At 35.5% G+C, this 16,800-nt stretch overlaps 1 protein-coding gene across 7 annotated transcripts in view; it reads right to left on the bottom strand.

Moving 5' to 3' along the window:
• wdfy3 (WD repeat and FYVE domain containing 3) overlaps positions 1-16,800 on the bottom strand; it is a 335,886-nt gene that overhangs the window by 12,539 nt on the left and 306,547 nt on the right. For all 7 annotated transcript variants that reach the window (XM_039758522.1, XM_039758515.1, XM_039758516.1 and 4 more), the window contains 9 exons: positions 15,896-16,013; positions 11,350-11,456; positions 10,814-10,967; positions 9,239-9,330; positions 8,752-8,964; positions 7,884-8,031; positions 4,875-5,029; positions 4,450-4,608; positions 632-811 (listed from right to left, as the gene is read on the bottom strand). In XM_039758522.1, coding sequence (XP_039614456.1) covers positions 632-811; positions 4,450-4,608; positions 4,875-5,029; positions 7,884-8,031; positions 8,752-8,964; positions 9,239-9,330; positions 10,814-10,967; positions 11,350-11,456; positions 15,896-16,013 — 1,326 coding nt within the window. The remainder of the gene's footprint in view (positions 1-631; positions 812-4,449; positions 4,609-4,874; positions 5,030-7,883; positions 8,032-8,751; positions 8,965-9,238; positions 9,331-10,813; positions 10,968-11,349; positions 11,457-15,895; positions 16,014-16,800) is intronic.

Below are 16,800 nucleotides of genomic sequence, written 5' to 3'. Positions count from 1 at the left end.
GGATGAGTGATGAAACGTATCGGAAAAAAAACTATGTCCAGATGAACAGAATCAACTTTCTAGAAATTCAAAATGTAGTAAACAACTGTACTTTCAGGAGGATGAAAAATATCTGATTTAGCTCTGTCCACATGAAAATACTTAAACACATAATGCTGACTGAATGGAACCCTATAAACATAATAAGGATCAGAATTAGGGATATATACATAAATCACTTTCATTAAAAAGTATGTTGGCATGGACTTTAGATTTTTTTTTTTGCAAACATACATAACCCATACATAAAGTTTTGAACATTTAATTATTTTCAATTTATTTTGTATAGCATTTAGAATGAGCACAAGCTCAGATTCTTCTACTATAACACAATAAAAGTCAAATATTAAACCTTACAATATTAAGATACATTACATGACTAAAGCGTGCCAACATAATTCCTTGTTAACGTAAGAATTGGAGGTTCCATGCATAACAGACATGGTCATTTTGCTGACTGGGGCCAACTGGCTGGCCTCCCCCTTCTGCACATTCTACACAATCAAAAGATGAGTAGTCAACATTTTACCATTATCAACCCAATTTGACAAATCATGATCTACCTGAAATGAAAATATAATGGTAGACTTACTGTTAATTCATTTATACAAAGTGCTGAGACTGGTGCCCTGTGGCCTCTCAGCTGGGTCACAAAGGACAATTTATTTAGATCCCAGATGATACAGGTCCGGTCGCGAGATCCACTGACAATTATGTGATATGCAGATGAGGCTGTCAAACATGTGATCGCATCTGTGTGTCCCAGCAGGGCCTGAAAAACAAGCATAGGCAGGTTAGTAATCCTGGGAATTGCTTACTGCAACAATTTAGATGTTAAAATCAGTTTCAGAATTAATGAAAATTTGGTAAACTGTTCCACATTTCATAATCAGTTCCATTTTTCTTAAAGGCCTGATTAGCAGTTCACAACAGAGAAAATAAACTCTGGGCATGGTTTTGTTTGTAAGCAATAAATCAGTACATTAATTTCAATTTGTACTTCATTATGATGTGTGTTTTGATTTTCTCAGAAGTCAGTGTATTGTTGATAAACGTCTAAGTTCAACACAGTTTTCTCTAGTAATCTTTTCAATAATTGTAGATGAAATACTGCATTACAAGTAAACAACTTGAGAACAACAGTTCAGAAAATTCAATAACCCACAATTACTTTGCTAACAACTACGCTACAGACACCATCAGAAGGAAAATGCAATAAAATAAAAATAACAAAGGTCCACGTCACATTATATGAATTTCCCAGTGATTTGCAGTTGTAGACTTAATTTATAAAATTTTAGCGAGTCACAGGCAGTTGTGGTAGAATACCTTTACTGATAGTCTTGTAGTCTAACATACCCAGTGACTCTCTGTATTCTAGGGAGTCTGTGTTTTGCCCCCACATAATCAAACAGGTCTGAATTTATTTTTAAGTCGTAGGGTTTGGATCTATGTGCTTGAAAGCTTACAATCAATGAATGTATTATATGCATTGTACTTCTAGATGAGCAGCGATAAAGAAGAAAGAACTTGGGTGTTTTAGTTCTCACAAACAGAATACAGTCTTGTCTGTCTGATGTCTCCCGTTTTAAGTACCATAACAGAATGGAAAAAAGAAAAAAAAACAAAAAAAAACTTTAAACCTCAGCATGTTGGCTGTTACAAAAAGTGGCGAGCATGTGATGGTTTGGGAGGATGAAAATGTGCTGAAAAGTCATCAAGCTGTCGCATAATTTGACATTCCCTGCAATTCTAGTCATGTAAACTGACATGCTTAAGCAACAAGATCAGGAACTGCAGCTTGTCAAAGTTGACATCTCCTCCGACTGGAGGTTATGTAATGTGACATCGGCTTAACCTGCAAGTTTTGGGGATATGGAAGGAAAACCATTGCATCCAGAGAGGTAAACAGAAGGGTAACATGCAATGTATCACAAGAAAAATATGGACTGTGATGTTTAATCTAAATATGACCCACTCTTCAATAACCTTCCAATACTCCACAGGAATATTTCATAACCAAGACAGGCAGATGATTAGCTTCTGATGCTATATCATTGGAAGTAACACAGAAGATATGGCAGCATGCTTGTAGTGTTATAGCGCAAATAGCACCAGCAGTAACGGTTCAATACCAGTCCTTACAAGGAGTTTGCATCACTCACCCTTAATGCTCCTCCTTGTGCCTCATTTTCAGAGATGGAACTAGCATCAGTACAACAACTAGTTAATTATCAGTCTATACAAAGCATAAAACCAAATGGAAATGGTATTTTTATGTATGTTTCTTTTCTGCAATTTCTCCTTGAATTGATATTACTTAATTCCACTGACATCTGATAAGTAAGCGTAATCAGTGCTTGTTATCTTTCTGTTGCAACCTACATTTGCAATTAATGTAATAATGCTATCAGTTTATATAATGGATGAATGTTAGGTTTGAGAAAATAATTATGTAAGAAGAAAGGTGGTCACAGCAAATCAAGGAGTACAACTGCTTTATTAAAAAGATGGTCCCTAAAAAAGGGAACAGATTGGTCCATTGTCATGGGAAGACATAACAGACTGAAAAGTAACATGTCCAAAGACTTATAATTCATTTTCAGACAAATGATTTATAGAGCTAGTATGATGAAAGATTCCGGATAAGGTAAGAATTTACAAGGACCCGATTTAATCTATGTACAGTATACTGTATCTTCAGAGTAAAAATACTTAGTATAGCTTTACAAGAGGCTTCTATTCAGAAACCAATTCTACCCTTAAATAAACTGGTAAATACTTTCAGATTGCTTTACTCTTTGTAATTCTGTAGCATTAGCTGCATATTCACCATTGTGAATATGGAGAATTTTATGGCTCAATAGCTTGTAATTACTAATGTAATTACTCGTGTTATCCAAACACTATGGATTATGATACAATAAGATTACAATTTTTTTTGACATTTTAAAATAGTGATCACTGAAGTGAAATTCAGGAAAACACTGCAATTTTTTTTATCGACTGAGATTAGAGTTGAAATCATATTTCCATAGGTAAAAATATATTAATTTATTACTCTAACTAAATAACCAAGAAAAAAAGCAAAAAAACAATACATTTTATTGACATTAAACCTTTTTAAAACTGAGAAAATGTATTTCAAATATTACCATGAGGTTTACAAAGCTCAATAACATTTTTTCACAAATATTTATTCAGTACACAGTAAATATACAAGCCAAATGTGTTGAATGCCACTCAGATCACAAATACTACTAAAGGTTCCAGATTGCTAGGGTGGGAGGAAAACTCGGTGATGCTGCACATCCTCTTAATTTTTTTAGGAATATTTGTCTGAGTTTCCCTTGCTTTGTTGAGTCACAACAGGAGTAAACAAAGTAGCTTGAAAGGACATTAGCCAATTGGACTGAGCTATTTCAGCAGAGGTTTCTTGCTTTTCTGCATTCTCTTTGATTATATGCATATATCAGCTTCATGTACTACTATCAGCTGGTGCACTTCATTTGCAAATTTCACGGCTTAAAATAAGCTCTTTCTTTATTGTAACACTGTAAAAACACTCAACATAATTGTGGACGCAGCATTTGGCATGAACAATTTCTGCAGCAGTGCTAACATTTACAGTATACTGGAGTGTAGAAGGGAAGGGGTGCATTTTATTATGCAAGTTCCAATAAATGTTCTGCTTCGACATTAGCACATGTGACATACCACCAAAGTCAACACTGCTGTACACATTCCACTAACTATACAAACAGCAAAAAAAAAGTGAACAAAACTAAGATAGCCAAAAGCTATCCTGAATGTATCAATGATACATCAAAATAAAAAAATACTGGAACACTTTGCTTTATCAGTGTTTTCCATCATATGATTACCATTTTAAGTGTGTTCAGCCTAGGTACATTTATCACAAATGTTTACAGTAAGCAAGGTGCTTTTTGGTAGCTGCGAATAATACACTCAAGTTTATCTCCATTTTATTTCATTTTGTTGGATCCACTAAAACTGTTACAAGGATGCAGAAAGACAAAGCCAATCTCATCAGCACTGCAAGCAAGGAAGGAATCGACACTGAATAGAAAAATCAGTCCATCACAGTCCTCGAATCATTTTTTAACTGAAATCATTCACTGTAATCTGAAAACTAAAAGGTGCTTACCAATGATAACTGATATTTAACTTTATGCAAAGGTATCAGATGTCTCAGCAGCCTTATGCTAGTTATATTATAATATCCTACCTCTCACTCCATATGAATGTTATAAGATACCAACACTGCAAGTCATTTAAAATTACCTTTGATGATTTTTTACAATATAAATAAAAAAAAACTTAAAAGAACATATAAATCAAACACTACAATTAAGGCAGTAAATGAAGCTTAATATGGAATCCATTCACCTGTTTTAATGTTAACATTTTTGCTCTCTCTTTTGAAGTTCCCATTTCCCAGACACAGATGGCAGTGCTCGTCCCTCCTGTGATGACCAGTTTTGGATTTGGGCAAATAGCACATAGGATCTGACCCCATTCCGACAAGCACTCATAAACAGTGACTGCCTGCAAAAGAAAGCGGCTAATTTTTATTAATAATAATAATAATAATAATAATAATAATAATATGCAGACAATATGTAAACTGTGATATCAGATTCTGCTCTAATTACTGGCACAGCAGGTCATGGTTTCAATTACCATTTTAAATAATAAGTCATAACCAAGAAGATTGGAATTTAATGCAGAGGATACTGCAGTCACCCAGTATCAGAGCTGGTAACTGCTGTATGATAAAGTTTAAAGTTTACTCTACACTGAACGTAACACACCTTATCTGATTCATAATTTGCCTGCCTGCAGCTGAGGTCTGCATATCCCCAGGCAAAGGTTTTGTTCCATGCAGGAGGTATGAGCACCTTATTTTGTTCAACAGCTAGAATTCCTTTATCCGTGCAGACAATCTGTCCCACCGGGTCTTTTAGTTCTAGGAAAGGAAAATATAAATATAAAAAGAACAGCATATGTTTTCTGGACTGATTAAGTATTTTTATACAGGAATTTAAAAAGAGCTCAACAGACATCTGATGTAGGCTTAAAGAAGCATCACCCAAACTAATAGGATAAATATATTATATTTATGGATATCAACAATTCATTCCATACATATTAAATCATAGTAAAGCATAAAAGCAGAGAGCTCAGAAAGAACAGCAATCAGAAATACATGAAAACAAAATAAAATACAATAATTAAGAGCTTTATGCACTTAGATTTGCAGCTCTTAATTTTACAAAGATTATGGTTTCTGTGTAGCTAAGGCCTAGAAATAAAATAGGAAGATAAATTCTAGATAGAAACGGGTGTTGACTAAACAAATTGTGAGGGGGTGACTGCATGGCAAGAAAGCACTAGGACCAAATGTACTATCATGTTGGCACAAGGCAGGAATAAGTCTTGCAAATACTTGTAGCTGCTACAGGAGACAGATGTAGATACTGGCTACAGAAAAGGACCTACTAAATGCCAATAAAAGGTCATGGGGTACACATAACAGAGACAGAGAGGAGCAGCCTGAAGGGATTTATGTAATCCCCCAGACTCTAGGGGGGCAGGTGAATCAGCTACTGTTAGGATGCCTCACCCTATCAACTTAAAGAGTGATTCCAAGAAGGAAAGACCACAGGTGGCAACACATCTTTGCCCCTTGTGGACACACAGTCACAGAGGGGAACATATGGGACTAGATGACCCTCAGATACTGTAGGTGGCTTAAGTACTGCTTTGGAGACCTGGCTTTTTAAAACTAAGAGAAAGTTCAAGGGAGCAGGAACACCACTGATCAATAAAGGGAGTATGTGCAGTAATAATGCCAAAAGAAAAAGCTGTTTTAACAAGAGTTTTCAGTGACATAGCTACTTTATGTACAAAAGGTATTCAAGGCAATTCAGCTTTAAGTATGCAGGGCTGTAGGGTAACATGTTTCCCATATTCTATGTCTTGCTTGTTGGTAAATTTGCCTGTGGTGCCATCATCAGCTATGTGCTAATCAGAAAGATCCTGTCCATTTTCATACAGCTAAAGATAAGTGTGCCTAATATTCCTCTGCTGGCTTGAGAAGAACTGGAGTGGCACTGGGTTTTGATATGCAGTGCAGTTATATTTAGCAATTTATGGAAAAAGCTTTTAACATGTATACTGATGTGTTTGTTGTCCTTGAGCAGGAATGATGTGCTGCAGCACTTTCCAGCGTAAATAACAGGTCTATTTACTCTGTTGTATTGCATGTACATTTGTGTAACAATAAGATTATTTTTAATCCTTGGTATGTGCACTGCTGTTGAGTACATATTTAGATTTATATACTATATATACATGCATAACACAAACAGGAATAGAAACCTGAGATTAAAGACTCCTTGGAAAGTTTCATACCAAAACTACAATATTTGCAGCTTGAATGCTCACTAAAATTACACATTACATCACATTTAGCAAACAGAAGTGTAAAAAATAAATACAATACACAAGTTGCAAATATTTAATGTGTATGTACTGTGGCGAGTGGCTGGGGGCAGTACCCAGCCGGGAGGCCTGGAAGAACCGGAAAAGAGGGATTACGCCTCCTCCGGACCACGAGAGGGCAGCCGCCCTGGTTGGTATGGGGACCACGGGAACAGAGCATGGAGCAACCCTATAGAGGCCCGTGGTCACCACCAGGGGGCACCCGGATGCCTGAGAAGCCCTGGATGTCAGCACTTCCGCCACACCTGGAGGTGCTGGGGAAAGGAATACCAGGGACACCGGAGTGCTTCCGGGTGCTCAGCCGGCACTTCCATCACACTAGGAAGCGCCGGCGGAAGTTCATCGGGAGGCACCTGGAGCACGTCTGGGTGAACATAAAAGGGGCCGCCTCCCACCATTAATGAGCTGGAGTCAGGTGGAAGAGGACGAAGCCTGGAGGGGACGAGTGGAGGCGGTGAAAGAATGGCATTGTGACAGAGGCCTGGACTGAGGGTGATTGGTGCGGGAGCACTGGGTTGTGGTACTTTATTGCTGTGTAAATAAAGCATGTGTGGTGACTTTAACAATGTCTGTCTGTCTGTCTGTCTGTCTGTGTCCGGGCTGTTCCCCACAGTACAATCTGATTCTGTTTGTAGTATGTTTTGCCATTTTATGTTGTTTAAATGGGGTGGATGGTGAATCTCAAGACATGTAATACTTTTTAACAGTTTGGTATGGAGTGCCATGTTTACGGCATGTAACCAAAAAACAAAATAGGATTCATGAAAAAAAAAACTCTACAGATAAGAGCAGTACTGGGCCAGGAAGAGATGAGGATTTCTATACAATCTGCACCCCAGATTTTTTAGTAAACAAAGTACTTTTCAGTTTGGGAGAAAATGTAATCTATAAAGTAGTTCAATCAACTACAGCAGGTATACCACAATGAAAGTCTATGCATTTGTGTGCAAAGAGAATGGTATGCAGTTCATGAACACATTTAGGCTGCCCTCTTGTTTTAAAAGGATACAAGATCTCAGAAGTATAGTGGAACTATGGGCTGTCAGAAAGCATTATGATATAGTGGCCCAGGACCCCTCCGAGTGCTCTCTGTCACAGATGAGTGAACCCAGAAGTGAAAGTAAAGGCTAGAATCCCAAGGAAGGAAGAAGGAGGGCAAGAGAGACAAGTCTTGCAGAGATGAGAAAAGAAAACCATGTGGATGCGCAGAGGGCATATAAGCTGCCTCCACTGCTGAAGAATCTTTTTTTCTTTTGTATTTGGATTAGAAATATTGAAAGAGTAATGTTTTTATATGAACACTAATAACTTCTTACCTTTTACAGGGGTGAGTGATGGTCTTAAGTTATCTAAATGATGGAAGAAAATCTTATATCCAACAGAGCCTATCTGAGCAGGCAAACCAGGAACCTCTCCATTGGATCTGCTCCGAACCCGCTTTGGTGGATGAGGCTTTTTAAAAAGCTGTAATGAATAACAACAAAATCAATACAGGAAACCATTTTCAAATGCAAAACTAACAGACAAGCACAGCCACTTAAAAAAGCAAAGGCTATGTCAATTGATCGACTCATACTTGTGACAGTGAATACCATGAGAAAAACTAATATATGCTCTGACAAAAACTTTAGTTATTACTTTAAAAGCTTTTTTGAAAGTACATCCTGGAAGGAGAAGAATTTAGCATTACATTATCTAAAATTACAATTTCATTCTGTTTCAAAAGACAGTCTGCTACATTCTAGGAGACAGCTTGGTTGGTATTCTCAGGATAGCACTACAGTACATTTTAATCATAGTGAGAAATGCTAACCTTCAGAGAAAGTCATTTTATTTAGAGATAGCACCAATAATTTATTATGTTTTGCTTTTATACTTTGTCACTTATTTTTCATCACCAGAAAACACACCATAAAATCCTTCATTTGTTAGACTTTACATGCAGGAATGGATGATAAGGTAATAAAAATGCTCAACGTCAAACAGCTTTTAAAATTATTTTTGTCATTTCCCTATTAATCATTTGTCTGTATTTGGTGTAAGGTGCTTGAAATAAAATGGGAACATAAAGTTCTATAAACATCATGCGCTTTTAAAAAAACACTATCTTGTTAAGAGAATCCCATGTTTGTAATAAAACAAAACCTAATAACAGAATCACATTCTAAATGCTGTAAATCTTACCTGCTTTGGTATTTGGCCAAAATTGTTAATGAATCCTATTGTGGCTGTCTCCTTTAGAGGGTCATTGATGTTGTAGATATCGACTTGGCCCTCATAAAAGAGATGATGGAAGACATTCACTGCCTCCACTGCTGGAGGACCCTGCTGTTTGTACCCAAAGATCAAATCAATCCATTCATGTAGATGTGTGCTGACATAGTCACATTCTAGTGCCTGAAAGCAGAGAACATAGAAGGCTGTGAAATCGAATGTGAATTAGAGAAAAGAATAAAGAACCCACACTATACCCTCCAGAACCACAGTAAGACTAAACCAAATTAACATTGCCTTTTAGTACTGCCATCCGTAAGCAGACAAGAATTATTCAGTTTAAAAATTCCATGCACATTAACTAGATATACATGCTGGTAGGGAGTAAGAAGAAAAACACTTCATGGCATATAAACAAACACATCCTAAACATTTTAAAGGGAAAAAAACCCTATACCTCACGATGAACACGAATAAATTCCCTGGGATCTCCTTTAGCCCATGGAGGTAGGATCACATCTCCCAACTTTGTACCATTCTGTTTGAACCCTAGTGTTTTAAGCACAGAATCAGAAAAAGAACTCTTCAGATAATAAGTACAAAAATCATACATATACAATGTACACATTTGCTCATTCTCAGGAATGAATATGCATGTATACGTGTATGTATGGCGCACATGGTCATTAGTTGTAATGTGGCAAAGCTAACTTTAAATATATTTATAGGTTCCTTCCTATTAGGTTTTATCTGAAAGTGAATATGGAAAATAAAATATGTAAATATAACTGCAATAAAATCTTGTCATATATGCAGGATATGCTCCTGACCCTACTGGAAACTCGTGTATGGTGAAATACTTATACACAAACACTTGCATTGCCCATGAAGTACAGGGAAAGTACATTTCATACACCAATAACATGTGTAGTATACTGTATACACCAGCAGCTTCAAACAAAAAACGTACCTTAATAGCTTTAAATACAACATACATTATGGTATTTTGTGAAGCAACTCAGACTACTATAGAAGCAGACATAGCACCTTGTCTAATCAAGAAATAGCCAGATTCTACACAGAAAAAAGGTGCATAAAGTAATAAGAAAGAGCAACATTTCAAGAAGGACAGGTCTCACCCTATGATGGATAAGATGGAGTATGATCACAGAATGAGAGGTTTTTGGTTTTTCTCACACTAGGGTGAGTATGAGAGAGTAAGAGAATAACAGGTACACATCCACTGCTTTCTTGCATCAGTACACATTAGGGTAAGTGAGGCAGAGCAAGTGCATGAGAAGAACTGTGTCTTTCTTATTTTTACTGTGCTGTCGATGAGATGAGGCAAGTGTACAGGCAGTGGGGTCTGGTACTGTCTCACACCACTGCATATGGTAGTTAGCATGATAAAGCGAGAGTTCAGGATGCAGTACTCCTTTTTTCTCACTTCAGGTGAATGAGGAAGAGAAGGTATGGGTAGGAGCAAGACTTAATTTTTAATGCTCCACAGTGGCTCAAAAACAGATGGGACAGAGCTAGAGCACTAAATTGGAGAAAAATGTGTCACTGTCACCATGCTAATTTTAATTCTTTGCTCATTTCTTTTCTTTTATGTTAGCCCTTATGACAAGTCTGATTCTGATGAATGATGCAAAAATAATTATTTTTATAAATAACTTTTTGAATATAGGTCATGCTAATAAATACTGTAGTATTTGTATATTTTTGATATAGTTGTGAAAAAATAAGATGTATTGTTTCAAACTCAGCATCCTAAATGGTTTTGGTATTCAGCCTATCCCAGAGAATCTAGGATTTTGCACACTTTTCCCAAGAAAAGAAGAAAGAAGTAGGTTAAAGCAAGTTCAGATGATAACTGTCTATCAGTTGATCAGAAAAATGTAAGTGACACAGCAAAATATTTCTGAATTTGACGTTTACAAGTCAAGAGTAATAAAGTCAGCATGCAGAAGAAACATTAAGCCACATATCTTGTTTATTAGAAGTGCAGCATATAAATAAAGGCTCTCACCTAGATCAAAATTGTTAGAATTGAGCAGAAATTCAGGAAGGTAGAAAAACTCGGGAATAAGCTCTTTAACATCTGCCATGTTATGCTTGGAAGCTGAAAGCCACGCTTCCCGAACACTGTGAAACATTCTATCTGCGAGGTCAAAATGGCCACCCTGTGCATTTAAATCACAAAAAATAATAGTTATATCTAGGCAGGTAAAAAAAAACTCTCAAACACTTCATAGTACTGATTCTGTTATCACGGTTTGAAACAAGGTTTAATGCATTGACTTTTGACATATTTTAAAAAAGTTTTGAACAGATCCTCTAAGCAAGAATTTGAGTTTTTCCAATTTCAAATAGTATAGAACATCAGTTACCCACCGACTTATTACAGGTGGGCTGGGATTCTGCCAGATGAGCAAGATAAATCTATGTGCTAGCAGTGTGGTATAGGCAATTACAATCAATTTGTCCTTTTCCATTTTAAGCCCATATGAGAGTACAGTAAACACACATACAATTTTAACGACACTTTAAAAGGCTTTCTTTTACCTGAAGTCGCAGGAAGATCTGCGTAAAGGGTTCCATTCTAACCAAGTAGGAAGCCACAATCATCGCAGATGAGTAGTGTGTTCCATAATGATATGCAGGGGTTTCACCTGTGAAAAACAAACAAGTATAGAAATTATTGTATTTTCTGAAACCATCGCCTGTCAAAACACAACTGTGCACTTTTTCTCAAGATGAACAATACCAGTAACATACCCAACCCATGTTCAGGAATCATTTGATAATCAACAATGGCAGTCAAAGCAAACTGATTCTTGACAGCCTTTGCCAACAAGGAATCAACAATTCAAAGCACACATGAATCTATATACTAAAATAATAGAGCAGTGTTGCACTACTGTCAAGAATTATTTCAAATCATGCAGAATTCTATAAACATTCTATTATATAGTGTTTTACAGTAAGTACAGTAACTGACCAACATCAAATAGTACAGTTTTTGTTACAAGTGATCATACAGATGTGAAACATGCTGACTCTGAGAAAAGCAAAGATTGAGGTTATGAGGTACTTTTCATTCACTCATCTTATTGATAAAATAAGGAATTTAGTGTGAAATTATTAAAAGCACATATGAGATAGAAGACTTTATTTTGACAAGCTGTGGTTTCAATTAAAGCTCTGCAGACAGAAGGCTATGTTTACAGAACACCCTTTTTCATAGCATTGCAGAGAGACCTAATTTGCTAGACAGCTTTTTAAAAACTACCTGAGACATTTTGGTTTCAAGGTTTAGTTACTCAATAGCACAAGCAAATTGGGTTTGTTACGTTTCAGAGCCAAAAAAAATGCCACAAGCAGCAATAAAAAAAGAGCAGCACAAACAAATAATAGATACAAAAAGGAAAAAAATGGTGAAAATTGAATATTTTGGGTAGAATCAATGCATTTTAAGTGAACATTCATCTGTGCCTGTCGTAGTGCAGAACACGTCGGAAAATGCACCAATTGCTTCCTTTCAGCGTGTTGCATGAAAAAGTCTCAATTTAGCTTGAAATGCAGATCCGCACACACGGCAGATAAACTTGTTTTTTTCTTGCAGTTTTATATTGAGTTTGTTCAAATATTGCGTTAAATTGCACAAAATTGGTAAATCCCATAGTCACAAGGGATCGCTAAGCTCAGGATGTTGCTTTGATTTTTCAGTCATGAAGATATCTATCTCGTGCCGCAGGTCAAAAAAACGTTTTAACACTTTGCCTCAACTCAACCAACGAACTTCACTGCGATATACGACATCATTATACTCAGATTCAATTTCATTGAGAAATTTTCTGAAAGTCCTGTGATTAAGCGCGTGCGATCTTATGAAGTTCACAGTTTTAAATATCTGTCTGCTCATAGAAGAGGCTGATGATACTTAGATTTAAGTGGGAGACAGAATGTCAGCGTGGATGAAAACGCTTACCATGGAGGTGCTTTGGTCACCCATGGAGAGATATCTGACCTGAAACAGCACTGTGCAGATGCTACCCATTTTGGAATAGCTAAAGAGCAGATGACAGAGACAGAAACTGCTCAATTCCTTGTACCTCACTCAGATTTTCTCCAAAGTAGACATCAAATGTTATTGTTTAACTAATTGTATGTTACCTACTGTGGCTTACATTATATCCTGCATTATTACACTGTAACCAATAAAACTAGGCCATAACAGTGCAAATTAAAGATGGTAATATTTCCATCCATTTTAGCTAAAGGTTAAGATAGTTAAATTTACTTTAAAATTCTAAATGATACATTCTATGACAATGTGCAACTTAAACCTAAATGAATTAATAGCACACACAGAATATCCCGTGTGATTCATAACCTATTTTACTTTAGGATGGAAACATCTGGGCACAATTTTAGCAAAGAGAGAATAAATTGAATATGCACTCTTCTAAGCAGCAGTGCACATTTCTTGATTTTTTTCCTTCATATTCTGCATTCTCTTTTGGATCAGTGTTAACAAGCTCCTATCCAGGAAGATGAAGGAAAACATTTTGAAAAACACTAGGCAATGCATTAAAAATGATCCTACTGGTATCATCCCTTCATTAATTCAGTATTGTTGTTTAAAAAGTAGCAGGTTTTAAAATTACACACTAATGCTGAACTAGTTTGAAACAGGATGTTATTTAGATTTGCCATTTTCTGAGTGCAAAATGTACAGTGGCTATAAAAGGGATTCACCTTCCACTGACTCCCAGATTGCTTTGTTGCACCTAAACATAGTCTAAATTGTTTTTTTTTTTATTTTAACATACACCCATGGTATATATTTAAGTTAAAACTGCCAAGGGGAACTTTATGACCAAACTTGTGCTCACCCAAATTGCACCATACAAGAAATATGACTACAGAATACAATACAAAATACCGCTCTTAACATTTAAAGCTCTCCACAACCTCACTGATCTCCTCCAGACTGACACTTGTCTCACTCACTCTGATTTTCATCTGCAGCTCTACTTTCTGTACCACACATCAGACTCTGTGCTATTGGAGCTCAAGCGTCTCTCATAGTGCTTCTCAACTCTGGAATTCTGTTCCCTCTCATATACATCAGCTTGATTCAATAATACAGTTTAAAACTCCCCTCAAAACTTATCTTTTCAAACTGGCATACCAATTCTGAATTGTACACTGTTACTACCTGTTACCTTTGTTTGTTTGCTCATTATTGCTTTTTGATTTATCACTCTCTTGTTTTTATTTTACTAATGTTGTTTAATTTTATTGTAAGGGGACCTTGAGTGCTAAGAAAGGCACCTATGAAGTAAAATGTATTATTATTATTATTATAACTATGATAAATATTTAAATGTTTTTTTCAGTCCATGCTTTATGTTATCATCTTGATCTGGAATGGAGTAGTAATGAATGTTGAAATATTCCTTTTACTCTTTTTTCAAGGAAACAGATTTATTTTGATTACAAGTATGGGTTTCATATCTCTACTAGGAGAAAAAAATAATGCAAAGGAAAAGCACAGTTTGTAACCCATTTTATTTTATAATAATAACCACTGCATATGACATTAAGTAATAAAACTATGTTAATTTTAAAAGTAATGTTCCTTGTGAACATTTATTTTCTATATCTGGATATCATCCCTTGAACAACCAGTGCAAATACACTGGTATGCTTAAGCAACTGTCTGCATAAATATAAATTTAATAATGTCTTACTTTTCATTTCCATTTCATTTTAAAGACAGAATTACTGACAGAAGCAATCAAAGTTCTAGACTCATTTTCATTATGAAGTAGCTCAAAAAAAAAAACTTCTTTTGAGCTTGTCTAATTAGTGTTTCACTGTTGATTCAATTGTTTCTGTTATGCAAAACTGTTCAGCAAACTGAAATAGTTTAATATGCATATACAAATGATTATTAAAACTATTCTGCTAAGTAATTTGTGCTTTAAATAAAAAATATTAATATGCTTGAAGGAAATACAATAAATTGTAATTAATACTTAATCAATTTTGATTAAATTTTTTAATTGTAAAATTAATCACATTGACATTATTTAATTGAACAGTAGCCCTAATTTGTATCAAAACATTTTTGGACACTTCTCCAAACTACTGGGTCTCCACATTGTTAAATACTCCAAAAATTTGTTTTAAAAAGCATCCAATATGGTTTTTGATTTGGATATGGAAACATTATGTCTGGTGGTGATAACAGAAGTAATATCGAAATCTGTGACTGATGTAATGAACTGTGCCTCCTGTTTTTATTATTTGTAACTTATGTGCTCAGGCTACACAATCCTTAGATTATTTTTTCTCATAATAGTAGCTAATGCTGGTTCTTTAACATGAAAAAAAAATTAATAAAAAAGAATAAGTGTATTAATATACACTCCAAATTAGTTTTATCTGATCGTACTTTCAAAATTTTTCTTTTTAAAATTAAGTGTTAAAAAATTCACCTTTAATAAGATGTTCACCTTTAGACTTTTCTATTTGTTACTCTAGATATGAAACAAGCCATTTAAATTAAATTGGTTTAAAAGCTTCAAAGGCAAATTATATCATGCAATATATTGTAAATATTTGTATCTGCATTTTATGGATTCAGCTCCACATTTCTATGAACTAGTGAAAAGAATGGATAGTTGGATGATCCAATTGATGCTAGAAGGCTTAAATGCAACAAGACAAAAGTGGCTCAAATTTTCATACTTAACAGCTTCTTGCTGCAAAATTGGACTTGGTTCTAGCATTCTGTTATAGATTGTCAGGACAACCTTTGTTCTCTGAGATTTTCAAACAGAATATAGCATATCAAACCTAATTTTTACCCAGACGTAAATGTGGTATTAAATTGAGTAACTGTTCTGTTTTAACCATTCTGTCAAGCTTTGTGCAGTTGTTATAATAAATGAAGGCAAAAACTAAAAGAAAAAATCATGCCAAAACACTTAGCATGTACAGTTTAAAAGACTTAAATATTAAATAACAAATGCATTATGGAACCAAATAAAGAAACATGCAAATAATACAACTACTTCTATCAGTAAAGAGAAAATACCATTGGGATCCTCCCAGTCTTTGAACCGTTTTTTGTACTGGGCAAGCCTGTCTTCAGTTTGGGCTCCCATCGGTTTTGAAAGATTTCTGAATGTTTTTGGGTTGTTAAGATCGACCTCCTAAAACAAAGATTAAAAAATTATACAGTCAAAAGGATAAATGGGCAAACAATAAAACACATGAAAATAAAATCTTATTTCTATGAAGAAGAAAAAAAAGCAAATAATACTCTATGTTAATACTTAATACTTTATGTTCTTGCCAGAAAGTGTAGCAAGGTTACTTGGTGGATATAATTGCTGTTTCACTGCTCCAGAGTCCTGGGTTTGGACACTATTTGCATGTTTGTTGCATCTTGGAGAATTTCCCATCAACCCACAAGAGGTGAATGTTAGATTAATGGATGAGTCTAAGTTGCTGGACAGGTGCCCACCTACGGTTGTTTCATGAGCTTCAACTGATGCTGCCAAGATAGGCTCTGGCTTCGTGTACACCTGAACTAAATGATTTGGTTTAAGCATGTCATGTTGCTATGCTCGCATGCTTAAAAATCATAAAATTCTTAGTAGTAGTCATAGTAACATAAAACCAGACCACATTTTATTTGGTGAAGCTATTACGTTTACTCTGCACACTGTCCAGATTATAATTCATCTCTGGATGAGTGGTAAATTTGGGATTGAGAGTCAAGGAAATGTCTTCCTTGCGACCATTGCTCAAATGCCCCATGATTTTGGTGAAATCTGTTTAATTACAAGGTCAGAGAGTGGAGTGGACAGACTGATTCAAGAAGCGAAATCCTGCAGCTCATTTTCCAATTCTCAATACATGCATGCCAGAGAGGCAGAACAATACAAAAGGCTTCTGCTTTTCTTTTTCACCATGTTCAAAAATTGGCTTTAAGAC

This window comes from Polypterus senegalus, chromosome 7, assembly GCF_016835505.1.
Source record: "Polypterus senegalus isolate Bchr_013 chromosome 7, ASM1683550v1, whole genome shotgun sequence".
Taxonomy (NCBI): Eukaryota; Metazoa; Chordata; class Cladistia; order Polypteriformes; family Polypteridae; genus Polypterus; species Polypterus senegalus.
The sequence above is the reverse complement of the archived record's forward strand: the minus strand, read 5'-3'. Positions and strand labels throughout refer to the sequence as shown.